Source organism: Gadus morhua, chromosome 5 (genome assembly GCF_902167405.1).
Source record: "Gadus morhua chromosome 5, gadMor3.0, whole genome shotgun sequence".
Lineage (NCBI taxonomy): Eukaryota > Metazoa > Chordata > Actinopteri > Gadiformes > Gadidae > Gadus > Gadus morhua.
The window spans coordinates 15185848-15212792 of NC_044052.1; the positions used below are offsets into that span (position 1 = coordinate 15185848).

At 37.5% G+C, this 26945-nt stretch overlaps 1 protein-coding gene across 7 annotated transcripts; it reads right to left on the bottom strand.

Moving 5' to 3' along the window:
- Nucleotides 1-3480: 3480 nt before the first annotated feature.
- Nucleotides 3481-26586, bottom strand: si:ch211-266g18.10 (titin). 7 transcript variants are annotated; one of them, XM_030356004.1, is made up of 27 exons: nt 26135-26586; nt 24765-24938; nt 24368-24451; nt 24149-24253; nt 23785-23940; nt 23269-23412; nt 22947-23090; nt 22515-22658; nt 22060-22179; nt 21598-21717; nt 21447-21485; nt 18434-20359; nt 11095-17277; nt 10829-10915; nt 10547-10642; nt 9884-9943; nt 9633-9680; nt 9505-9546; nt 9353-9391; nt 9073-9120; nt 8832-8900; nt 8112-8156; nt 7833-7871; nt 6776-6817; nt 6649-6693; nt 6497-6532; nt 3481-6363 (listed from the first exon to the last, which is right to left on the bottom strand). In XM_030356004.1, exons 1-27 carry the CDS (start codon nt 26142-26144, stop codon nt 6281-6283), a joined length of 10128 nt encoding a protein of 3375 aa, XP_030211864.1. In that variant the 5' UTR covers nt 26145-26586; the 3' UTR covers nt 3481-6280. The 7 variants fall into 7 exon arrangements, with proteins under 7 accessions (XP_030211864.1, XP_030211865.1, XP_030211867.1 ...); XM_030356005.1 differs by having other exon boundaries at nt 9353-9388; nt 26135-26585; XM_030356007.1 differs by lacking the exon at nt 8832-8900 and having other exon boundaries at nt 9353-9388.
- Between the last annotated feature and the right edge of the window lie 359 nt (nt 26587-26945).

Here is a 26945-nt window from a genome sequence, read left to right on the forward strand (position 1 = left end):
TGCGGACTGTTTTAGTTGTTTTATTTTCCTCATGTTTTGTGTGTATGCTATTTGTGACTGTAGGCTACTGCTGCCTGTCTTGGCCAGGACACTGGAAGAGATGTTTAATCTCAATGATGATTATTCTTTTCAACCAACCAATAGTAGTTGCCTTGCATTCTAAAATTTCAACATAATTTTCAGCTCTGAATAACACCCTGTTAGCATAAATTGACTAATTCTATAAGGTAATCAAATGCTCACACACTAGCTGCTTTCAGACACGCGTGCATGGGCCGTATGTGTGAACAACATATCCTGACATTTGTACCCTGAAAATCTCCTGAATTATACTACCCCTGAGGTAGTATTTTCTCTGTAGGAAATGTAAATTACCTTATGTGTGAATGAGGAGTAGAAAGTCGGTATTTCTCACACAACTTCAGTGGGCATGTTGATGACGCTTCTGCATGTCATTTAGTTCCCCCTAAATGATAATCAGCCTGTTGCCTTTTGTTCACTGAATGGTTAAAAAACATTTTAATGTTGCCACTGCTTTTAAGAGTTTGTGGAGAACGAATGTTATAAATGTTATGAATGTTGTAAAATTATAGGCAAAATGTTATAATATAATGCGCTCAGAAATTTGTTACATTATCGACTGGGGTTTCCACATTATTGCTATGGGTTTAATTACAAGAGGTAATTAATGGTTAGGAGGATACAATTCATACTGTATGTAGAATATTCAGACAGTGTTGGTAAACTATGAATTCTGTGATCAGTCAGGCGGATCTCAACATACAGGGAAAAAGATAAATGGTATTCTGAATATTTGTTTATATTTTGTAAACATATCAACAGTGATATTCTGATCATTCGGCAATTCATGTGTACTGGGAGCATGACTCTCAAACACATCGCTTAGATATTAACATGTGAGTGACAGTAAGAAGCTGAACATTGTTGATATTTATAGTATACTGTAGGAGCAGGAGCAGGTTACAAACTGTGAGCAGTGGGTGGCCTCTGCTCACTGTCCCCCCTCTCTCGGCCTCTCCTCTCTTTTTCTCCTCTCTCTCCTCTCTCTGTCTCTCCTCTCTCTGTCTCTCATCACCCTGTTCCTCCTCTCTCTGTGTTCTGTCTGCGAAACAAAGTATAACGAATAAAATAGGAAAAGCACACAGTGTCTTGTCAAGTATCACTTTAATAGCATTTTGAAGTTTGTGAAAAATCAGTGATTCTAACTTTGCTTTTTCTTTTTTTTTTGCACTCACTTTGAGGTCAGGATCTTTTGCTGGCATTGGCAGGTAGAAGCTTGCTTTTTTGGCCTTTTAGAAATCGCCTTCTCACTGTTTGTCATCTCTCTTTTTCGCCTTTCTTTTCATCCTCTCTCTGTCTCCCATTCTCTTCTCTGGGTCTCTCCTCTATTTACTCTGTTCCTCCTCTCTCTGTCTCTCATTGTCCTCTCTCTGTCTGTCCTCTATTTTCTCCGTTCCTCCTCTCTCTATCGCCCTGTCGGTTTCTCCTCTCTCTGTTCCTCCTCTCTGTTCCCCCTCTCTCTATTCCTCCTCTCTGATCCTCCTCTGTCTGTCTCTCACTCTCTTCTCTCTATTTCTCCTTGCTCTGTTCGTCCTCTGCTCTGTCTGTAAAACAAGGTTGAAAATGCCGAAAGGGATCTTCAGCACACCGTATCGTGTAAAGTATCACTTTATAAGCATTTTAAAGTTTGTAACAAATCAGAGTGATTCTAACTTTTCTTATCCTTTTGCTGGCATCGGCAGGAAGAGGCTTGCTTTTTTAGATGTTTTAGAAATCACAGTCTATCCATTTGATAGGAATCCGGACACACTAGTCAACCTTTGACGGATTGAGCTGGCTAGCAAGGGCAAGCCCCATTCTACTAGCCTGGGAACCAGATGATTCTCACAAGCTCATGTTTAATTTTCTCACCAGCTAAGGTCTGGCTCGCCACCCGTGCAAAGGATTTCAGGCCGGTACGGCATAGACCGACCAATCGCAACCGTTTATCTAATATGAGGCAGGATCATCCGATGACGGTGCAGAGGAGTGGCGAAAAGGCATTTTCAATTGAACAAACTGGACAGTATAATTTCTCTTAAAGAAGAACAACAGACTGCACTTAAAGCTTTTGTTGAGAAGAAATGTGTTTTCTCAGCACTCTGCAGTGCTGCATCACCGATTTTGTTGCTATGATTGGTTGAAGGCTTATCCAATTGAGTCCAGAGGCCTTTTGGTCTGCGCCTGTTGGTGATGTGACGTTCCAGACCAATTTCAGTTTCCAATTCGTCCGGCGATGCCTGCCTACCATTCTATATGGAAGAAAACCAATGCCATAATGTTCTGGATTCAAACTATGAGCTTTGTATATGGAATTGTGAAGTGACACTTTGTGTCTGCCTTGTGTATGAAAAGTGCTATATCAATAAAGTTGCTCTGCCTTGACATAACTCACTTTTTCCTGTAGTATAATGAAACCTCACTGTTCTGGCATCAGATGCCCAGCACATATGGCAAACATATGACCAGCTGACCAATCAGAGAAGACCTTTCGGGAGGGGACCGTTTTATTTTTTTTCTTACACTAAATCATGTAAACTTATACTAATAGTAACCGTTATTTAAATGATTAACCACCAAAAGTGAAATTTTCACCTTGACCATCACTCAACACTCAAAAAATGCAAGGCAATGTGACTGGTTTTGAAACTTTGATGCAAAAAAATTCTCTACTGGGTAAACTCAAAAATCTTCTTTCCGATTTCTTTTGCCAAGGACAAATAAGGCTACAACTTTTAAGAATTGTAGCCTGCAAATGTAAACCTAGTTCATAATGGTTTCAGCAACATTTCATGATTTCCAAGTTGGTCCTCTCGTCTTCTTTGTGAATTATTCACGAGAACAGACTAATAATGCACTATGTCCACAGGCTGAGATCTCTTTTTCCAGACAACATATGGACTTAAAGAGCCATTATGTAAACAACAGCTGTTACAGGCTTAATGACTGGAACAAGACCATTTAAGTTGCTTTAAAATCATAGTGTATCCACACCAGTGGATGAGTCAGCTAATGCAAATATATTTCAATGAGGCATACAGGTTTCCAGTCAGTCAGTGGATCAAGTATCGATGTCTTTCTGAATTCACAGCATTTGGCTCTATGAATGAATACCTGTATTGCACAGCCAACATTAATTTAATTATCGTTTCAAATATGTCCCATTACATTACCGTTATCAGAAGAATGACTGATACAGTTGTTCAGGTGGTATTTGTGTTTCTGGCGAATAAAAACATCTCATTTTATGTAATGTATATAATGTATTATTTTACATTACATACAGTTGACCACCCCTCAGATCTCCATCTGCCATTTTAGCTCTCCAATGACGCCATCTACTGTTGCCACAACTACATTGCTTCACTCGGTTTTCACAGCATATTCAAGTTGTTTCACATTAAATTCTGCACAAACAAAGGTACTTGCATTTGTATTTATTTGTGACAAAGACTTTTATGCATACATTGTAGTTACAGTTATATGGTAGAGTTGTACGGTCAATTCTTGACCATATAACTCTTTCCTAATTTGTACGCTCAAGTAGATTATGATAGGGATTTTATCACTCAAATCTCAAGGATCAGGTTGCAGAAAATACTGTATACATTAGGGTCCATTAATTTAACTATTTACAAAGTGAGTTCTAAAGAGACAATACATTTTTGTCGTTGTTTAACATGTCAGGGACCCATTTTTTAATTCTAGCCCTAATTAGAAATTATATATATCAAATCACCAGGTGTGACATCACCTAAAACATTCACCACACCATGCACGGTTCATGGACTGCTTTAACGATTCAGGATCTCCAGAATTCATCTTGCAGTTTAAACCTTCTTCAGGGTCTAGCCAACTGAATTGATTAATCATGTAGCCATATAATAAATTACATCAGTCACTCAACAATCTGATGCAATGCAATCATGTGAATCGTTTTTTGATCAACACTCAGAAAAATCTTTGTCAAAGGAACTAGGAGATACATAACCATTTGTTATCCTTGGAAAATCTCAAAAGATAGGCCACAACTTGTATCCCTAGCTCCTAATGAGGTTGAGTGAGCAAAACATATCAGAATCAATAACATTTCACAGTACTGAAAGAGAAGGACTAAATTGTTCCTCTCATCGTTTTTGTGAATAATTCAAGATAGCATACTAAAGATTATAATGCACCATTTTCCCGGGCTGAGACCCTGGTCTTCTCTTTCAGAAAACAGGACTTAAAGAGCAATTATGGAAACAAGATATCTAACCAAATAAATGATGGCACAAGAAAATGTAAGTTGCTTAATATAACTTAAAGTGCATCCACACCAGTGGATGATTTAGTTAAATAGCTTAAATATAATTTTAACGAGGCATACAGGTTTCCGGTCCGGTTGTCAATCAAGCATCAATTTCTTTCTGAGATTTAAAAAAAGACACGCCTTAAACCGACCTCATATACATTTAGTTATGTCCTGATGCTATATCTTCAGTAAATGTATGCTTGCAATTCAACAGCGCAATAATGTTATTTAAATACTATCTATCTATGTTAAATTATGTATAATATACTATTTAATTTTGTTCAGCAGAGCTTTCTTTAGGTTATGTACCTATTAGCAATATCATAAAATAACACTTTAGGCTTTACTGTACAAGAGCAGCTTCCATTCCAGAAAGTTTTATCATCATTTCTGAACAAAACCATTGTCAATTGATCTAAAAAGGTGCTGAATTTTTATAAATGTTACAAATGGTAAGTCACTGATAACATTTGGTCTTGCAAAGAATAGATGTAAGTTACAGCAAAAAATTATCTTGACACCTAGCTTCAAATTTGTCCCGTTGTAAATTACCATTTAACAAGGTTGCTAAATACATGATTGCAAACCAGTGCAGATATAAATACTCAGTTACATAGAAGTAAGAGAAGCACCAAATCCCAAAACGTCCATCACATAAGTTGACCCTCTTCGAAGAATATTTAGAACATTAAATCATACCTTCATGGTAGTTGCTCAAATAAACAGTGAAGAATATCTACAATTCAATTCAGAAGTGAATCAACATTAACCAACATTAGGTCTACAATGCTGTTCAACTTATGACTGATACACAGTCATTCAGGTAGTATTGGTGGGTCTGTGGAATACAAACATCGCTATGTTATAAATAAGCTTTCACTGCTTTTGTGAAATATTTTACATAGGATCAATTTGTACACTGAACTGTCCACACCTCAGTTCTGCATCTGCCAAGTGAGCTCTCGTAGAAACAGTGCATGGTCATTCCCTTTCAGTCCAAAATAAATATAAAACAGAAGTCTGGAAGTAGGAGGGATACAAAAGATAATATTCTCTTTTTACACATTTTTCCTTTGAATGTTCTATATACTGGTTAAGAGGACATAGAAGACGGTTTGAATATAATATGGCTATTCAAGCACCAACATGAATGAATATTTACAATAATGGAATTATCAATAACTAAAATAACTGCTTATTTGGCGTAACAATAAGAGCAAGGACAGCATTTAAAACTGTCAATGCTGTCTATAAAAGTTATGAAATAAAATATTAATACTTAAAATATTAACATTTACACTTAAAAACGATTAACACTTAAGTGTTAATGGTACTAAAACAGGAACACTGCCACATTTTCAAGTTAATAAATAACTACCACTTGATCTTGATGTGGTAGGCCTATATCTCTGTACCCAGTTACCCTATGCAATAGATATTAAGCTTAGATATTAAGGTCAACAAGTAACCTAAGTAAATAAAATAAACAAATTTGCACGTGTCCCATTATAAAAAAAAAAGCTCAACAAACAGCGTTTACCATTTATAACAATTGTTGAAATTTAAAATAATGGATATACAAATTATATAAGAAGAGTAATTGGAAAACGATGAGAAATAAAGAAGGGAATGACACAGGTCTGCATTTGCTACGAGAGCTCAACTGACACTGGAAAAATATAGAACTGTCTCGTCACTTGACGTAAACTGTCACCTGTTGTCTTGCGGTCTTTCCTAAACAACTTTGGGTGACTATAAGCTGTGTTACAACAGCGGTGGTCATGACTTCGCCTCGACACTAGTAAACATACAACTCATCGACCTGTAAACCTCTCGATCAACAGTGGACCTCTTGTTCCGATAAGTTGGTTGTTGTGTGTTGAGTATGTCCGGTTTCTCCTGAATCTCCCAGGAAGGTCCGGGGTCTCACATCTGCAGTGGCGAGAAGGCGTAGAAAGGAAACTGGGCTTCTTCCTCGTCCACGAAGAAGCACTGGAAATAGGGCTCATCTAAAAGAAGACATCAAAATGGTATTGGAGTAAGTTGTGTTTCGGAAGGGTTAGGGAAACGAAGAGAGAACATACATTTTCATCAGCACTCCACATTGCCACATTTTGAAATGTAAAATATATTTCGACATACCTTCCAGTAGGTAGTCGTCTGTTGAAGACTGTTCTACTGTGGGGATGAAAACACATAATGATGATTACAATTTAGAAAATAAGGATTTTTTTGCATCACTAGACTCATGCTTTGGCATCATCCACTGCATAGCTAGACTCAATAACCAATACCCTTTGCTTTCTCTTCTTTTGCAGTCTTCTTCTCAACAGATTTTCCTGAAAAAAAAACGTACTGTGAAGTTTCTGTGAAGTAATATAAACCAAGTCGCTGAGTGAGGCAAATACCAAAGCAACATACCCTTGGTCGCTGTCTTTTGTTTCTCCTTAAGACGCCTTTCCTCTGTAAAATAAACAAAATGAAAATATAAACTAAGCCAACTGTATTCAGGCAATAAAAGTGTCACTTAATTGTACCTATGTTATCACAGACTATATTAACTTCAACATATTTTGCAAAAGTCTGTTCCTCACATGGCACTTTGGCAGGTTTGACCTTTTCCTTTGAAATGCTATAGGCTCTATTATCGAAAGATATATACGCATTGCCTAGGAATTTACCTGCACAAGCACAGCAATATCTAAGATTTGCTGTGGGCTTAGAGGCAGGTTGAAACTCACACTTTGGTATAGGATATAATCCAGGCCTTATTTAAGATATATTGTTGGTCATCTTGTGTAAATAAAATAAATATACCTATTCTAATATATTCTAAAATATTATTTCTGCACTGTTATTAAAAACAGGTTCATGTAAGGCTATGTGCTTCCAATGTATTGTAAGCACAATGCTTTCTTTCTTAGTCCACAGACAGCCACCTGCCTATACATGTTCCATGCCTGCAGCCTATATGCTGAATTAAACTAAAGCAGAAAACAACTTGGTTTCAAATAAACCAAACCCAAAGAAATAATCATGCTGAGACAGCTGTTTGTTCACGGTGAAGGAAGTTGATCATTGGATGGAATACTGAATGCATAGTGGGGAATTTCACATTGACACAGTGGAGCTCATATCAATGGATAGCCTTGACCAAACACTGCACACTTAGATTATTCACTTACTAATTTTATATCATTACATTTAAGTCACTGCTACTCTTCTTGGCTGCCATTGGTTTGGCCCATCGTTTTAAAGCTGTAGGTTAACGCCTGTTACTAAAACCCACTACATCTCGTTTTCTCCCTAATGTCAACTAAACTAGCTATATTTTGTACCTATTTTTTAGTGTACAGGGTGTGTTTTATTAGGAACTGAAACTCTACTGTCAATCTAAAACAACCTAACAACTGATCCAAAAAAAAGAAAGATACAATAAATTATATTTCACATGCACTTTATATGTTTTTTTCTTTACCTTTCTTTGTAGTAGTCTTCCTTTTCGGTTTTTCGTCCCCTATTTCAATATAACACGGATGCATAATTGATATTTATTTTACAACACACACACGCACGCACGCACGCACGCGCACACACACACACACACACACACACACACACACACACACACACACACACACACACACACACACACACACACACACACACACACACACACACACACACACACACACACACACAAACATATTGATCATCAACCAACTGAACAAATAAACCGCTGGCAGGATTTTACTACCTGTGTATTTCCTTGCTGCTGGGGGTATGGCCCTCTTTGGTGCTTCTATGTGATGAGATACAAACACAGAAACTCCAAAATATTAATATATAATATCATACCAATCCATTACATATACCACATCCATTACAAATATGAACAATAGAAGAGCCCATCAAGGAATGAAACTGAATATAATTCAACGTAATGGGATCCAGTTTTACAACCGTAATTTAAGTCACCATGACAAAAGTTATCTCTAGCATAGTGAAGTTATAAATATTTTCAAGGAAATCCTCGAAAATGTAAAATGTTTGAGCAAAAACATTAACATATTGGAATGGTTTGATAATTTTGTTGTGTGATTTAGTTCATATTATTATAATGAGTTAATGGAGAATTTCCGATGATACAGATTACGGCATACCAGTTGCACTCACTAGTAAATCGTTATAGTGTTTCTTTTGAATTAATCTGGAAGCAACACAGATACAATAAAAATTCTAGAATATTAAAATGACACATTCAAAACAATCCAGGAAGACACCTATTTTCATCTAATAGTTCTAATCAGGTGTAGTTTTTCAAAAGATCATATCACGCCTAGCCGCATCATCAAATCATTACTATGATACAAAGGACATACAAATAAATTCAAATGGTTACACACTAAGGACCGTCCAAATTCTACTGAAGTATGGTCCATAGAAAATATAAAAATACCCAGGAAACCCAATTTACCTTTTTTCAATTGCATAGCCTTCATCCGCTCCTTTTCTAGAGTGGCATTTTTGCGCAGATAATCAACCTCTGTCAATATAGAAAATATTTTTTCAAGTTTTTACCTAAGTTTAGGTTGGGTTTAAAGGTATATTGTAGAGTAGGTCTTCTTTTAGATGGATAATGCCGAGATATAGCTCGGTTTTTCACAAGGAGATACAAACAAATACAAAAACTGTCCAATCAAATGTCTCTCACTTACCTATCTTTGATGGCATTGATTTGGACTTTTCCTTCACAACCCCAGTTTCTAAAATAAGCATGTAACACATTTGTCTTGTTTTCAAGTCAACACCTCTGGATATAGCTGGATATATACTTTAATGATATAATGCAATTATGCGATCAAATTGTCTAGATAAATTAAGGTGCCATATCTTTCATTGGTGGTGCGGCTTTCCTTTACATAACATTTCATTTAATTGTGTTGAAAGTGTACAAATATGTATACGTCAACTATAAAGTTGTTTTCACACACTAACCTTTTGTGGGGATGGCTGATTTGGACTTTTCTTTCTCTGCTTAAATAAACCATATGATGAATCATGATCATTTTGTCATATCATGGTCATTTTATCTTTAATTTAGTACTGTAAACTGCTTACATATAGCTCCTTTAAAGCAAAAATCATACCTTTCTTCAAAGAAGCTGTATTCTCTTTGTCAGCTTCAGCATCTAAAAAATGTACAACAACAACAACAGTGATGCATTAACAAATTGAAATGTCAATTTTTTTTGACACCATTTAAGACAATAATTACCTTTCTTTGTATGAGCAGGTTTGGATTTGTCTTTGGTGAGCTCAGCATCTAAAAATACAATTATTGTGTTTTAATTCTGACATGAATACTTAAAAATCAGTGTCTCTATATAAGAAACTGTACATTAAGTGTTCAAATGAACAGAAAGAAACATTTGATAAATGTTATGTATTAGAATGGAATGGATCTAAATAATAACTAAGCCTCACACCTCCAGCTTCACCAACTGAGCCTGAAGTTCAGCACCTTACCTTTCTTAGATAGCTTGGCTTTGTGTTTAAGTTCTTCTGGCTCCTTGGCACTCTCCACTTCTATGAACCAATGACAGTATTAAGGTATATTACAAAGCTATTGTAGGAATTATACTCGGTTTACAAGGCGAAAATAAGTGAATATGAAACTTTAGTACTTTAAACTGAAGTAAAAAGACAGTAGGTTTGACCTTGATTCTTTGACAATTCGGATCTTCAATAAGAAGACATTCACTCAAAGTTGAATTGTTCCGGTGTAACATAAATGAGTGATACCACAGCATTGCTTGGCTTTTAAAATGAAAAGACTTTAAGTAATACCATGTTTTGTTTGTGGGGGTGGCGGATTAACTTTTCGAGTCTAGTAGGTGACAAGTTTTGAAAAAATACAGTCCTCAATTTGGCAGCCTTTTGAAACCATTACAGATTAACCAAATAAAGTATTCAATTTAGAGGAGCATTAAACAATTTAGTTTTGAAAGGGTGCATAGTTTCAGAGACTCCTTTGCAAGAGCTTTGCGGACATGCTGACTTGGCACCATCTAAAGAAGAAATTTAATCAGAGGTGGAAACATTTGCTGTAGCTGTTTATGAACTATTTTGAATCAGATCAGCCTCCGGCATTAAGGTACAAGCTGTTAGCTGTGTGTATTTATCTTGTACCTGTTTTTGTAACATTAAGGTGAGACTTTTTAGGGGCAGCGACTGCTTCCTCTGTGTCAGCTTTGACCATCTTGATCGTCTTCTTCTGTCCATCTCCTGCAAATGAAACCAACTTGTCATTAATAATAATAAAAAGCTTCAAAGTAATTGAACGCATATTCCGTGATACAATTCCGTTTACAATTAAGGTAATTATTTTAAATATTCTTTGAAAATATTGCAACATAAAAAGCAGCAAGGTTATAGACCAAAAGGTTGATTGTGAAGTCCCTATTACCCCACCTGTTTTTGTAACATTGAGATGCTCCTTTATAATTCTGGTCTCCCTGACAACCCGAATCATCTTTGGAGACTTCTTGGGTTCATCGTCTAAATTAAAAAGCGGTGAAAGCATTACATGAAAAAAATTAATTGATATTAGCAATCGTATGGATTTTGGATTTTTTGAACATACCATAAAAATGTTCTGTGTCATTTGGTAATTTATTCAAAGTGTAATGCAACACCACAAGAGCATTAATTATATGACCCTACCATTTCAGACATACCTGTCTTAGTGACGGTTTTTTTGAGAAGACCTGGTTTTATTGATTTCTCTTCTGCCTTAGCAATCCTCTTGAGTTGGATTGCCATTTTAGAGGACTTTGTTGCTACTGCCACATCTTTGGTAGGCTTTTCCGCCTCCTTTTTGGAAAGTTTCTTTGGTGTCTTTTCGTCTTTGATTTCTTCTTTAGGTGGTTTCTTGGTTGGTTCTTGCTCTTTTGGTTTCTTCACCTGTATTTCCACCTTCAACACCTTATCTGTCTTGGTTTCTTCTTTAGATGGTTTTGTTGGTTCTTGTTCTTTAGATTTCTTCACTGGTTTTGCATCCAACGTTGAAACCTTCTCTATCTTAATTTCTTCTTTAGGTGGTTTTGTTGGTTCTTGTTCTTTAGGTTTCTTTACTGTTTTTTTGTCCTTTGAAACCTTCTCTGTTTTGATTTCTTCTTTAATTGGTTTTGTTTGTTCTTGTTCTTTGGGTTGTTTTTTCACTGGTTTTTCCTCCTTTGAAACCTTCTCTGTTTTTATTTCTTTAGGTGGTTTTGTTGGTTCCGGTTCTTTAGGTTTCTTCACCTGTATTTCCAACTTTGAAACCTTCTCTGTCTTGATTTCTTCTTTAACTGGTTTTGTTGGTTCCTGTTCTTTAGGTTTCTTCACTGGTTTTTCCTCCTTTGAGACCTTCTCTGTCTTGATTTCTTCTTTCATTGGTTTTGTTGGTTCCTGTTCTTTAGGTTTCTTCACTGTTTTTTCCATCTTTGAAACCTTCTCTGTCTCGATTTCTTCTTTAACTGGTTTTGTTGGTTCTGGTTCTTTAAATTTCTTCACTGGTTTTTCCTCCTTTGAGATCTTCTCGGTCTTGGTTTCTTCTTCAATTGGTTTTGTTGGTTCCTGTTCTTTAGGTTTCTTCACTGTTTTTTCCATCTTTGAAACCTTCTCTGTCTTGATTTCTTCTTTAACTGGTTTTGTTGGTTCTGGTTCTTTAAATGTCTTCACTGGTTTTTCCTCCTTTGAGACATTCTCTGTCTTGATTTCTTCTTTAATTGGTTTTGTTGGTTCTTGTTCTTTAGGTTTCTTCACAGTTTTTTCGATCTTTGAAACCTTCTCTGTCTTGATTTCTTTAAGTGGTTTTGTTGGTTCTTGTTCTTTAGGTTTCTTCACCTGTATTTCTAACTTTGAAACGTTCTCTGTTTTGATTTCTTCTTTAGGTGGTTTTGTTGGATCTTCTTTAGGTTTCTTCACAGATTTTTTCTCCTTTGAGACCATCTCTTTCTTGATTTCTTCTTTAAGGGGTTTTGTTGGTTCGTGTTCTTTGTGTTTCTTCACTGTTTTTTCCGCCTTTGAAAACCTCTCTGTCTTGATTTCTTCTTTAATTTGTTTTGCTGGTTCTTGTTCTTTAGATTTCTTCACCTGTATTTCCAACTTTGAAACCTTCTCTGTTTTGATTACTTCTTTCTGTGGTTTTATTGGTTCTTGTTCTGTAGACTTCTTCACAGTTTTTTCCAACTTTGAAACCTTCTCTGTTTTGATTTCTTCTTTAGTTGGTTTTGTTGGTTCTTGTTCTTTGGGTTGTTTTTTCACTGGTTTTTCCTCCTTTGAAACCTTCTCTGTTTTGATTTCTTTAGGTGGTTCTGTTGGTTCCTGTTCTTTAGATTTCTTCACTTGTATTTCCAACTTTGAAACCTTCTCTGTCTTGATTTCTTCTTTAACTGGTTTTGTTGATTCCTGTTCTTTAGGTTTCTTCACTGGTTCTTCCTCCTTTGAGACCTTCTCTGTCTTGATTTCTTCTTTAATTGGTTTTGTTGGTTCGTATTCTTCGTGTTTCTTCACTGGTTTTTCCTTCTTTGAGACCTTCTCTGTCTTGATTTCTTCTTTAATTGGTTTTGTTGGTTCCTGTTCTTGAGGTTTCTTCACAGTTTTTTCCATCTTTGAAACCTTCTCTGTCTTGATTTCTTTAAGTGGTTTTGTTGGTTCTTGTTCTTTGGGTTTCTTCACCTGTATTTCTAACTTTGAAACGTTCTCTGTTTTGATATCTTCTTTAGGTGGTTTTGTTGGTTCTTCTTTAGGTTTCTTCACAGATTTCTTCTCCTTTGAAACCATCTCTTTCTTGATTTCTTCTTTAAGTGGTTTTGCTGGTTCTTGTTCTTTGGGTTTCTTCACCTGTATTTCCAACTTTGAAACCTTCTCTGTCTTGACTTCTTCTTTAAGTGGTCTTGCTGGTTCTTGTTCTTTAGATTTCTTCACCTGTATTTCCAACTTTGAAACCTTCTCTGTTTTGATTTCTTCCTTCTGTGGTTTTATTGGTTCTTGTTCTGTAGACGTCTCCACAGTTTTTTCCATCTTTGAAACCTTCTCTGTTTTTATTTCTTTAGGTGGTTCTGTTGGTTCCTGTTTGTTAGGTTTCTTCACCTGTATTTCCAACTTTGAAACCTTCTCTGTCTTGATTTCTTCCTTAAGTGGTTTTGTTTGTTCAAGTTCTTTAGATTTCTTCACAGTTTTTTCGTCCTTTGAAACCTTCTCTGTTTTTATTTCTTCTTTAGGTGGTTTTGTTGGTTCCTGTTCTTTAGGTTTCTTCACTGGTTTTTCTTCCTTTGAAACCTTCTCAGTTTGGATTATTTCAGATGGTTTTGTTGGTTCTTGTTCTTTGGGTTTCCTCACTGGTTTTTCCTCCTTTGAAACCTTCTCTGTTTTGATTTCTTCTTTAATTGGTTTTGTTGGTTCCTGTTCTTTGGGTTGTTTTTTCACCGGTTTGTCCTCCTTTGAAACCTTCTCTGTTTTTATTTCTTTAGGTGGCTTTGTTGGTTCCTGTTCTTTAGGTTTCTTCACCTGTATTTCCAACTTTGAAACCTTCTCTGTTTTGATTTCTTCTTTAACTGGTTTTGTTGGTTCTTGTTCTTTAAATTTCTTCACTGTTTTTTCCTCCTTTGAGACCTTCTCTGTCTTGATTTCTTCTTTAATTGGTTTTGTTGGTTCCTGTTCTTTAGGTTTCTTCACCTGTATTTCCAACTTTGAAACCTTCTCTGCCTTGATTTCTTCTTTAAGTGGTTTTGTTTGTTCAAGTTCTTTAGATTTCTTCACAGTTTTTTCGTCCTTTGAAACCTTCTCTGTTTTGATTTCTTCTTTCTGTGGTTTTATTGGTTCTTGTTCTGTAGACTTCTTCACAGTTTTTTCCATCTTTGAAACCCTCTCTGTTTTGATTTCTTCTTTAGGTGGTTTTGTTGGTTCCTGTTCTTTAGGTTTTTTCACTACTTTCTCATCCTTTGAAACCTTCTCTTTCTTAATTTCTTCTTTAGGTGGTAGAGTTGGTTCTTGTTCTTTATGTTTCTTCACCTGTATTTCCAATTTCGAAGCCTTCTCTTTCTTGATTTGTTCTTTAAGTGGTTTTGTTGGTTCCTGTTCTTTGGGTTTCTTCACTGGTTTTTCCTCCTTTGAAACCTTCTCTGTTTTGATTTCTTCTTTAACTGGTTTTGTTGGTTCTTGTTCTTTAGGTTTCTTCACTGTTTTTTCCTCCTTTGAAACCTTCTCTGTTTTGATTTCTTCTTTTGGCGCTTTTGTGAGTTCTTGTTCTTTAAGTTCCATTGCTAGTTTTTTATCCTTTGAAACATTCTCTGATCTAGTTTCTAGTTTAGTCGGTACCTTTGATTTCCTTATTTCTTTTGATTGTTTCATAACGGTTTGCTTTTCCTTAAGTGGTTTCCTTGTCTCAGGTTCTTTGAGGTGTTTCTTTGCTTCTTCATCTTCCTTAGAAGGAAGAGCCTCTTCTTTGGACTGCTTTCTTTCTTTCTCTTTTACAGGGAGTTTCTTTGGTTCTACTGTAGAGTTTTTCTTTAGGTCTTTCTGCACGTTAGAGGATACAGTTACATTTTCCTCTTTGGAAGGGACCCTTTTTAACACTATCTTTCTAAAGATTTCTTTTGCTTCCTTGGCACCTTTAGATGGTTTTGTTTCTACTTCAGGTTTCTTAAGCCCCTGCTGTTTTTTAGGTGTTTTCTTAACTCTCTCGTCTTCAGGAGTTGTCTTTGTTTCCTTGAATTTCTTAGATGGTTTCTCAGCCTGTTTCTCATCTTTAGATGTTCTTTTTGCTTTTTGTGTTTTAGGTTGTTCCTTGGCAAGTTTTTCCACTTTTGAAACCTCTGATTTAATTTCTTCTTTAGAGGGTGCCATCGATTCCCTTATTTCTTTGGATGGTTTCTTTAATGTTTCCTTTTCCTTAAGTGGTTTCTTTGCCTCAGGTTTTTCCAGAAGTTTCTTTGCCTTTTTATCTTCCTTAAGAAGAACCGCCTGTACTGTTTGTCCTTTAGAAGGCTTATTTTGCTTTATCACTTCCTCTGCTTGAGTAAATTCCTTCAGCAATTTGATTAATTTCCTTGTTTCTTTTTCCCGTACTGTGAGTTTGGGCGATTTCTTTGCCTCCTTGGACGCTTTAGTTTTGGCTTCAGACGATTTATTTACTTCCTTTTCCTTTAAAGGTTTTTCCAAATGTTCCTCTTGCTTGGATAGTTCCTTGGAAGGCTTTCTTACTTTCTCTTTTTCAGGAAGTTTCTTTGGTTCTTCCTTAGAGTGTTTCTTAAGGTATTTCAGCTCCTTAGCAGATACAGTTAGATTTTCCTTTTTGGTAGTTTCATTTATTACCTCTATCTTAGATAGGATTTGTAGTTTTTCCTCAGAATGTTTGCCAGACTGTTTCTCTGCTTTAGATGGCTTCTTCACATAATTTTCTTTCTTCTCTGGTCCTTTGTCTTTTCCAGATCGTTTCTTTGCTTCCTTGCCACCTCTAGATGGTTTGGTTTCTACCAGAGGTCTCCTAATTCCCTTCTGTTCTTTATGGAGTTCTATAACTGTCTTGGATCCAGGATTTTTCTTTGATTCCTTGACCTCTTTGACATCTTTTTCTCTCTTTGATGGCACAGTTTTTTCTTTCTCCTCTTTGGAGGATTTTGGTGGTGGACTTTTTGCATCTTTTGAAGGTTTGGTTTCTACTTCAGATTTCCCTTTCTCCTTCTTTTCAGAGGGCTTCTCCACCTCTTCCTTGGAAGGCACAGTTTCCCCTTTTTTGTCCTTCAAAGGTTTCTTCACTTCCTTCTCTTTAGAAGGTTTCTGTTGTTTTGGCTCTTCTTTCAATGATTTAAATGCTTCTCTCTCCTCTTTAGAAGATTGTGTGTCGTTTCCGTCCTTATGAGACTTGGGTAGTTCTTTAATTTCCTTGGAAGGCTTCTTCACTTCCAGAACTTTTCCCTTGTCAGAAGTCTTCTCTGAAACCTCTTCTTTTTTAGAGGGTTTCTTCATTTCCTTTTCTTCTTTAGATGGTTTTATTAATGTCTTAACTTTTTCAGAATGTTGTTTAGTGCTTTTCTTTAAAGGAATTTTTGGTTCTTTCTCTTCCTTAAGTGGTTTCTGTGAATCTATTTTATCTTTAGCTCTTTTCTCAACCTGGTCCATTTCCTCAGATGTAGATTTTTGCTCAGGTCTCTTTGTTTCAGTCTTTTCTTTAGAGGGCTTCTTTTCATCCTTCTCTTTTTGAGATGGTTCTTTCACTTCTTCTTTAACCTTCAAAAGCCCCTTTACCTTTGCTTGTTTCTTCACTTCATCCTCCTTGGATGGTTTTATTTGCACCCTTTCTACCTTTGAAGATTTCGTCACATTTTCTTCCTTTAAAGACTCCTTTAGGCCTTTCCCCTTTTTGGACGGTGTATCTGTTTTATTAGCTTTGTCGCCTTCCTCAGTCAGAGTCTTTGGTAAAGTTATTTGACCTGAAGGTTTCTTCGTGTATTTTTCTTCATCAGAAAGCTTTTGTGGTTCCTTATCATGTTTTGTTGGTTTCTGAGCTACTTTTTCTACCTTTGCAAGTTTCTTCAATACAATTTCCTCCCCAGAGAGCTTCTGTAGTTTCTTCACACCCTTTGATTGTTTCTTAATGTTTTCCTTTTCCTTAGACAGTGCCTTTGGTTCTGTTTTATCTTTAGATTTGATGATAGATTTTGATGGTTCTTTTGCATCGGTTCTTAGTACCTTCATTTGTTTTTGTTCTTCAGAAGGTTTCATTATTTCTTCATCTCTTTTGGATGGTGTTTGTGGTTCCTCAGCTTCTTTGGATGATTTCTTCCACTTCTTCTCTTCCTTGGAAAGCTTTTGTTTAGATGGGTCACCAGACCGTTTCAGGTCTTTGGAAAGTGTTGTTTTTTCTTCTTTTACATCTAAATATGGACATTAACAGTGAAATTACTATTTTTAGTTTCTCTATGTTATCCCCACACCCCCCTTTCAATTACAACATCAAGCATGTCTTATTGCATTAAAAGTGTTGCCCATAATATAGTGAAATCATGACCTAACTCATTACTATGATCGAATTTCGTATCCTTTTCCTCACACAATTATTCCTTTTCTTATTACTCTTATACAATGGCTGTCTGTTTTATACCTGTTGGTGGTCGGCCCTCACTTTTCTCCTGGATGTATTTTGACTGAGGTTTGGCCTTTTGTCTCAGATTGAAAGCTTGAGCTGGTTCTAAAATACTCCCAATATAAAGCTTCCATGCATGTTGCTTTGAGAAATGCATCCAGCTCAGCTGTAAACATAGCTATAACGCCTTTGCAGTACTTCACAATAACGTGTGAAGGACTAAAAAATATGTGACATAATTTCATCAAACAAATTGTAATAAAAAAATAATCGAGTGCAAAAATCTAGCTCAGACACTATGGTATTTAAATATTGTACTTAATATTGGTCTGTGCTGTGTTCCGATATCCATACTTCCATGAGCACACTTAAACGTAGTACACAGTTCGAATACGAATACTCCGCGGCTCACATACCAGAAATTATGGTGGCGACTGCCGCTGCGGCTCGTCACCCGAAATAAACATCCCGCTTTGAACGGTGAACTCTTTAGGCCTAGCAGCTATAAAAAAGCTGAAAAGCTATACAATTTACAAAATGACTCTGTGTAAAATGCGCCGACGTTGGCTCAGCCTCGCCTCTTCCGCTACGTAGCTAAGATGTCTGCGAAAAGTGTGCATCAATCGTTTTGACCGTTTTGAGTACACCATCCGGGTCCTTTCAGTACACTTCTTTTCGCCCTGCTCGTAATTTGAACGCCTTATGTGCTCAAACTAAGTATAGTAAGTACGGGAAGTATGGATATCGGAACACGCCCGGGGTTCCAGTTAACTGACTGCAGTTGAAATGCAGAGCAATATACCTTGAAAACGGAATGGAATTATGTAAGGGAGGGCCAATATTCTTGTCATGCATACAAAACATGCCCATTGCTTGCATACAAACATAAAGCATATGAACTTGATGAAAACACAAGATGAGACATGGGATGTTGCTTGTGTGTATACCTTTCTGGTCCAGTCGATCTTTGTTCTTGAGACTTGAGGCTTTGAACATTGCCATGAATCCTACCCTTCTGGTCTCATCAGAACGAACGTAAACCTTCTTCCTTCTCCTCGGTTCCGCTTTCGTGCTTTCACTGCTGTTGTTGTTGTTCTCGTCGACGTCGTCGGACACATCATCTTGGTCAGAGAATGGTGGTGGAGTCGAGATCTTTTGCACATCTTCACTGATTACTTCGGACACTGCATGGAAGTTGACAGGCTGTTCTGCACTCAGGATTTCAAGATGGAGGTGCTCAACAAGCATTTCATCTTCTTCCTCCTTTTTGTCATCCTCTCTGTGTTCCTCCCCCTCCCCAGTAATGACAGCTTCATCGATGATGTAGTCTCCTTCCTCCTGTTGCTTTGGTTCAACAGGTACAACATTTTCTACATATTGATCTTGATAAGCGCTTACATTTTCATCTCTCATGTCGATGTCATCTGCCTCTTCATCCTCAGAAAGGTCTTTTTCGGTATGAAATTCTTCAGTTTCATCCGTCTTGGTGTAAGATGCTGTCTCTTCTTCGTCAAGAGAAGTCAGATGTGTGGCCTTCCCTTCTTCACTGAGGTCTACTTTATCATAATCTAGATGCTCATTTGTGTCTCCATCTTGAGTCGGTTGGTCTTCAGAATCGAACTCAAGGTCCTCATCTATCTCCACCATTACCTCAGCCTCTAAGACCTCCTCCTCTGTTTTGAGGTCCTCCAGTTCTAATTGTTCTGATTGGATCCCCTCCTCTAATCCAAGCTCCTCTCCTTCGTCTTCCTCTAATTTGTCTAGTTTTGATGCATCTCCCTCTTCAAATTCATCCTTCATCTCCTCTAGGAGATCATCCTCTTTCTCGCTCTCCTTCTTTTCTTGAAGGTCCTCATCTGTCTGAATCTCGTCTCTCTCTTCCTCTAGGAGTTTCTCATCATCCTCCCTGCCATCATCATTTAAGCGATCCTCCTCTTTCTCAATCTCCTCCTCTAAGAGATCCTTATCCTCCCACTCCTCATCAAAGAGAACCTCCTCCTCCTCCTCCTCCTCCTCCAAGATAGACTCTTCTTTCTTCAACTCATCCTCTAAGAGATCCTCATCCTCCCATTCTTTATCTAAGAGGACCTCCTTCTTCTCCTCCTCCTCTAAGATAAACTCTTCTTTTTCCAACTCCTCCTCTAAGAAATCTTCTTCATCCTCCCAGTCTTCAGCAAAGAGAAAATTCTCTTCCCCCTCCTTCAAGCGAAATTCTACATCCTCCAACTCCTTGTCTAAGAGATCCGCCTTCTCCTCCAACTCCTCATCTAAGAGAATCTCCTCCACCTCCTCTTCGTCCAAGATAACCTCCTCATTCTCCTCCTGATCTAGATCATCCTCTTCCTCTCTGTCCTCCTTCTCCAGGACAACCTCCTCCTCCTCTGTGTCCTGCTCTAGGAGAACCTCCTCTAAAAGAACCTCCTCTTTCTCCTCCTCCTCCAGGAGATCCTCTTCCTCCCTGGCTTCCCCTTCTAGATCTACCTCTTCCTCATCTAATGCATTTTTCTCCAATTTCTCTGCCTCTTCTTTCAGTTCCCCTGTCTCATCTGCTACACTACCAGTCTGCTTCTCCTCGTCGTCAACCACTTCCTCTTCCCCCCTAGCCTCCTCCTCCTCCTCCATGTCCGTCTCATCGTCATCTGCTTCCTCCTGCTCTGTCATCTCCTCGGTTTTGAAATGTTCCTCAGCCTCATCTTCATTTAGCAGGATTTCCTTAAGTGCCTCTTCTTCCTCCTCCTCTGCTGCATCATCTCCTTCCTCTCCCTTTTCCTCGGCTTCGAGGGCCTGAACCTCTTCCCCTTGGTCCTCCTTGATGGGCTCTTCAAAGGTTGGCTCTGTTTCTGTCAGGGTTTCGGCTTTGTGGTCAGTGATCTCTGAAGAAGAGACAGCATCCGTTTTGGCACCAAGCATAATCTCTGTAACTGTATTATGAAACTATCGGTCTTTGTTTGCTACCCCATAACATATGGGTTTGTGTGTAGGAAGGATGTGTTTAATCAAAGGATATTTAATAACAGAGAATTATGGAGTGAAATGGCAAATGAGATGACAAGTAGACTTATAAATATGCTGCATGAGGGTTTTCATAAACATGGCGTGTGCTTTCATGCAAAGATTGAATCAAAACATTCCATGGAAAACAAACGTTAATAAAATACAGACTATTTACATATGTCAGTTAAGATTATTGACCAAAACAAGTCACCAATGCAGAAGAGGACGATATGACATTAGACCAAAGGAAATGTGCAATCAGAAAGATTTTCCATTAAAGATACGTTTTCATGCTTACACATGCTGCTCACACATTTGAACATTTGAAAATTCCACAAATAAACAAACTTTAATGCATCCGGACATTTATTTTGGTGGACATATTACAAAAAAATATATGAGCCCATGCATGGATTTGTTAATTCAGTTTTTGAATGATCAGCAGACATACTGTGGGGCTCATATTAAACACAACACAACGGTGTCAGGTGACACCTGACACAAATATAATATAGACCATATATAACATGCATGAAATGTGACATTAGTTTCAACATGTAATATTATTATTGATCTAGCCTGCAAAGTAAACAGCCATTAATGCTTATATAGCTTATAGGATAAACTAAATGTATAACGTAACTGACAGTGAAAATATGTTTGCTGGGTCAGCTAGAGTTAGTTCGTGAGTTAGTTTGTTAATAAATCGTACAAGTTGCACCTTTAATAATTTCCAGAACTTCACAATTTAACAGTTAAAGCCATCAGGATATGATTATCCCTATCAACCAATATCAGCAATATCAAAATGCTATGATCCCAAAATAATTACAATGACCTTTTATTGTATTGCATAACATACTGTTGAATAAGACCTGTATCAATACTGATATTTTTCCTCACTAAATATATGTCAGACAAATTCAATTATTTAATCTAAACAAATATGTAGAAAAATGCACATACCTTCTTCACTTACAACCGGCGGTGTTACTACAGGTTCACCTACAAAAGCAACATACAGAACATTAGAAAAATCCATACACAGATACACATCTGAAAACTCTTTGTGAGGCTTGTTGAATATATGATAATATGATTTTGATTGACAAAGTACCTTGATCACCAGTGATCATGCTTGCCATATAACCCACAAACAGCTCTTTCTTGTCGGTCATTTCCACCAAAACATCAGTGACCACTTGCATGGGAGCAACTGTTACCTCAGGAAGGATTCCTACAATTTTAAATAACATCATGTCAATATTTATTTGTGAGTTCAAAAGGATATAAACATTTCAATATTTTGAAGTGGTTGTAATCTCCATCATAATAAAGCGAGTCACTACCCATTGCAAGTTTAGGATTACTCTCTGTCTCTAGCTTCAGGATTGCACAATAAGAGCCATTCAATTAAAACAATGCCTTTAAGGATGCCCTAGGGCGTCAAATAGTGTGTCATTATCATGATAACAATAAATTAGATAAACATGCATAAAATAATGACATCATTTTATGAAATGTCCGTGTCTGCTACATTTATACAGTGTTATATACTGTACTAGTTCCAGTTAAATACCTTGTTCATCCGTCAGCAGGTTGGAGAAGTAGGCCACAAGCATCTTCACCTCTCCAGTGATGATCTCCTTTATTCTGCTTAGCACCTCCATGGGACTGAATCCCATGGCCTCCTGGATACCTGATCCATGAATAATGAATTGATAGAACGTCGTTATTATATTGGTTGATTTGTATAAGAGTATTCTTGTTAGTATGTTATCTCATGTGTAAGATAAGTGGAGTTTGAGTTTAATTGGATGCACAATACCACTTTTTCAATTTTGAGATTGTAACCTTTCTCCTCATCAGACATCAAACTTTTTGAGGTAACAAACAGAAAACCAAACTTTTTTACTTTTTGGACCTATTTGATGTTATGTTCTAATGTTCAATCTGTACTCATGTGGTAATTAGGCATGCAAGCAACACTATTTATACAGAGAGATTAGGGTGAATGTGAAAGAGTATAGCTACCTTTGGCGGTTTCCAAAACTGTATCCAAAACAGTGCACAGCATGTCCTGAATGTAGCCTACTAATCCGTCTACGAAGCCCATAGTAACACTGAAGACATCCCTGCCCACCACCACAGGGTCAATGAAGCTAAGGTCAGCGGTTCCTATTGGAGGAACAGAAACAGTTAGTCCCATGCTGATCTTAGTTATGTTGCTATGTAACATATTAACAGATCCAAAATACATACAACATCTTAGTCTACAGCCTTGAATGAAGTTTGTTTTTACGCTACATTGTAGTGTGAAAGAATGTATATGTTTCATGCCAAAAGTGAACAATGGATCATCTCCAAATATTAATATAAGGCTAATTAGTAGTGAGGTTGTTAATGTTAACATTGAACTTGATTAGCTTGTGACACGATTTTAAATTTAGAAGAATAAGAAGGTACCTTTTGTCATGTCCAGTATGCTATCTAGGACATCACACAGTCCATCCTGGGCATAACTCACTACTCCACCTATAGATTTGTCGGCAACATGGAAGGAATCCCTGATTACGACCAAAGGGTCAGTGAAGCTAAGGTCTGTGGCCCCTGAGGAAGATAAAACAAATATATTAACAAATATACCATTCAAAAATGTTATTTATTAATTATGACACATGACATTGATAGCCATTGCACATAAACTAAAATTGTAAACTCTTGACTGATAATCAAGAGTTTACGTAAGATATTATCAAAATGCTAGGACAGTAAGTATCCAACATACCTTTCCCTACACCCAGGATAGTGTCCACCATAGCGCAGAGCATATCCTGGACGTAGCTAAGCACGCCATTCGTTAGGTCGTTAGAAGCTGCGAAGACGCCTCTGCCAACGACCACAGGGTCAACGGTGCTAAGGTCAGTTTTTCCTATGAGGATTAATAAAATAAAAAGTTATTTGTTAAAAGAAAATTAACATAGTATGAATTAGGATTGCTGTAAAGGACCACTAAGGTTAAATATGCTTTTAATTCTTCCATCGTAGCCTACTGTAACTCACTGTATTCCTGGCTCATTCAATACATCCTCCCCAAACTTCAACTAGTTCCAAATTTTGCAGCTACTCACAAAATCTAATTCATTGTAAAATATGGCAATGACGGCAAGCTCAAGGGATAAAATATCGTAACAATTGTGATTACAATAATTAAACATGAATGATATTAATCAATATCTAGTGGAAATTAGTGTTTACTTTTTTTTTAGCTTATGAAGATAAAAACATGAGTCGTTGTAAATACCTGCATTGATGTTGGTTAAAGTGTCTAGTATGACATCCAACAGTGTACAGAACAAGTCCTTAAAGCAGCATATGTTTTCACACAGGTAATCATTCGTAGAATGGAAGAAGCTTCGTCCAATGATCACCGGGTCAACGTAGCTCAGGTAGAAGTTTCCTGTAAGTTTGAAATGACACAAAATATAACTTATATAGGTGTATTTTTTCAATTAGATAAGACCTGTAGACCCATCATCTCTTACATGTTACTGCTCACACTATGCTGCTATATAACAATATAAATGACTGATATAATTACTGTAGATATTACTTTAGCTGTAAGTAGAAGGCTATTTATGTCATAGAGTGGGCGTGGCTTGTCATACCATCTTTATCAGAAAACTTTTGAAAGACTGCGTCCTTCACTTCTGCCATTTCTTCCGTTGCATAATTTGCTACCGACATTGGGTCACTTAAATCCGGTGAACACTCTGGAGCCGAGAAAATAAGAAAGAAAACAAATGATTAAAATCATCACAGAAGAAAGAAGACAAATTAGTAAAATCCTCACATAGATTCAGGATTTCTATTTGAAACACACGTACCTTGAACTTTATAGAAGAGGCTTGAGACTTCATCGACGGCATTGTTAACAGATTGTATGGGATTCAGCATAATCTCCTGTATGTCTGAGAGCAGAAGCACAAACGTATATATACTGACTGAAATGCTGGTTTGGCACGTATGAGACAGAAGGCATTGAGAGAGAGAGAGAGAGAGAGAGAGAGAGAGAGAGAGAGAGAGAGAGAGAGAGAGAGAGAGAGAGAGAGAGAGAGAGAGAGAGAGAGAGAGAGAGAGAGAGAGAGAGAGAGAGAGAGAGAGAGAGAGAGAGAGAGAGAGAGAGAGAGAGAGAGAGAGAGAGAGAGAGAGAGAGAGAGAGAGAGAGAGAGAGAGAGAGAGAGACCAAGCAACAATGACTCTAAATAGGAGAGTTTGACTCACCTGGAACAGCCTGATGTTCTACAAAGTCGAACATCACAACCCCCACGACCCCCCAGGAGATGAGCGCCACAAGAGCCACCACCAACTCCACGGAGACCCTCAGCGTTCCCAGCAGACCCAGACCACGGGGCCGGACAGAGGCTGCAGGAGGGGCCACAGCTCCCGCACCCCTGGCTGCAGAGAGAGACAGACAGGTTCCCCCTTTTACCTTGACTGAAGGAGCCACTGACTTTAATGACCAATGAAACCCAATATGCTATGCTTTTATGTTTTTAATATTTGCGATACTGGAATATAATATCCCAATACTTTGTGTTTACTATACAGTGCTTATCCAAAATCACATAGTTGCATTGGTGTTTATATACTGCAGGTACAATTGCTTTATCAACATCAACTATAGCGTCAAAGCCTATTTCATTCTTGAATCCATGTCTGCCTGAAAGGAATGATTTTATGTATTAAAACATTCAGGAATATAGTTCCAATTTTATTTTTATTTGGCAAATATCATAATGAAATTGTTTATTTTATTCTATCACTTTTTAGAAGTAAAAATCTCGTCAATATGCTCAACAGAATATATCCGACGACCAATTGCATAATAATTGCAACACTTTGCCTAAAATGAACTATAATGTCCGATACTGTAATAATAGTAGCCTGTTACAAACAACACTAGGTCAGATTAAGGTTAAAGAAAAGCTAACCAATCAAATCTTGTAATTAAGGTTACGCATATTTTCTAATTAATTATCCCCATTGCACTTAAAATAGTTTTTTTTTAAAAGAAGCACCCGTGTGTTTCCAATGACGAGGCATTGGAAAATGCTGGTCACAGCATTTTAATGCGTCCTTGCACTCGTCAATATACACAGTACACATTACCAGTATGACGGTGTCAAGTTTGTTTCTGAAATAGAACTGGGGCCAGGGTGTCCTCTGACACTTTACAACACAAATACACCAAGCAAGCTGGTCTGTCCAGTTAACTTCCTCAAACAAATACTGGAGGATTTTCCGCTCCCAGCGAGATGTTACAAAAAATAAAAAAAACTATAGGCTATAGGCCTAGAGGGCAAATTAATGAATAACAAAGGGCGTTTCTTTCATCACCTCAGATTAAAGACAACATTCAAGACATATGATCTATAGAAAGCATACAGGTTGTGAAAAGGACGGACAAGTTAAGACAAATAAGTGGTAAATAGTGAAAAGTTATTGGAGCAACAATGTTTCAAGAGAACACAGCTAATGCGTTGGCCACATGATATGCTGTATTTATCGTAAGTAAAGTTCGAAACAGTGTCGCGTATTATTGTTTTCAGTCACCCCTGTTAACTTCACTTAGACAGGTGTGTAGGACCTACCTTCAGCCATAGTGATAAAAAGTTATTTCTGTTGCAATTCTTGGGTTTGTGGCAGACGCATTTACAGAGGAGATCTCTCTGGTCTCGGATATATGCAAATCTTATCAGTGAATCCAATCAGCATCCACTTGTTGATAAATGTTCGACCCAGAGTAAAGATCATTTATTCCATTTCCTTGGGACGAGAGCGGGAACCCGTCCGTTTTTCCGACCCATAAAATCCACCGGCTGAATGTTTCAAGGAAAAAAGGAAAGGAAGAGAAAAAAGAGGAAGAGGTAGGGATCGAAGACTATAATGGCAGTATCAATGAGTTTACAGAAAGCTAGGGATTTGGTGCTGCCAAAGAGGCAGCATTGAAGACGGGGGTCTGGGGGTTGATGAGGGAAAGGGAGACCAAATCGGGGGAGGAGAGAGGCGAGCTGAGCGAGTAAAGCACGGGGGAACTTTGAGTATAGCCCACCCAATTATTGGCACATCGGATGGGTATAGGTCAGAACGGATCACACAGAGCCTCGAAGGTAACCTTATCCCCCACATACACAAGTTCTAGAGTTATTCTTAGCTGGTGTACAGCACACCAGCCGCACTGGCCGGCCTTTTTTGGTGATTGAGGGCGTGCGTGTGATGTCTGTGACGTTAGATGGCTAAACAGGGAGCCCCTCCTGGCTTATACTGTAATCATTCGTATGGCTCTTTCATTCACTTAGCTGCTTAGTTTAACTTTACCCCAAAATAAAGTCAAAAGCAGATGAGGTTTATATCTAAGGGGATGCATTGTAGATGCATTCAGAGGTTTCCTGCATGACGTGA

Excerpts from the sequence above, each read along its gene's own strand:
- si:ch211-266g18.10 (XM_030356004.1), bottom strand. Across the intron at positions 9,681-9,883 it reads AGCCAAGCTATCTAAGAAAG|ATGCTGAGCTCACCAAAGAC; the intron begins GTAAGGTGCTGA and ends TTGTATTTTTAG. Across the intron at positions 9,392-9,504 it reads TACAGCTTCTTTGAAGAAAG|CAGAGAAAGAAAAGTCCAAA; the intron begins GTATGATTTTTG and ends GGTTTATTTAAG.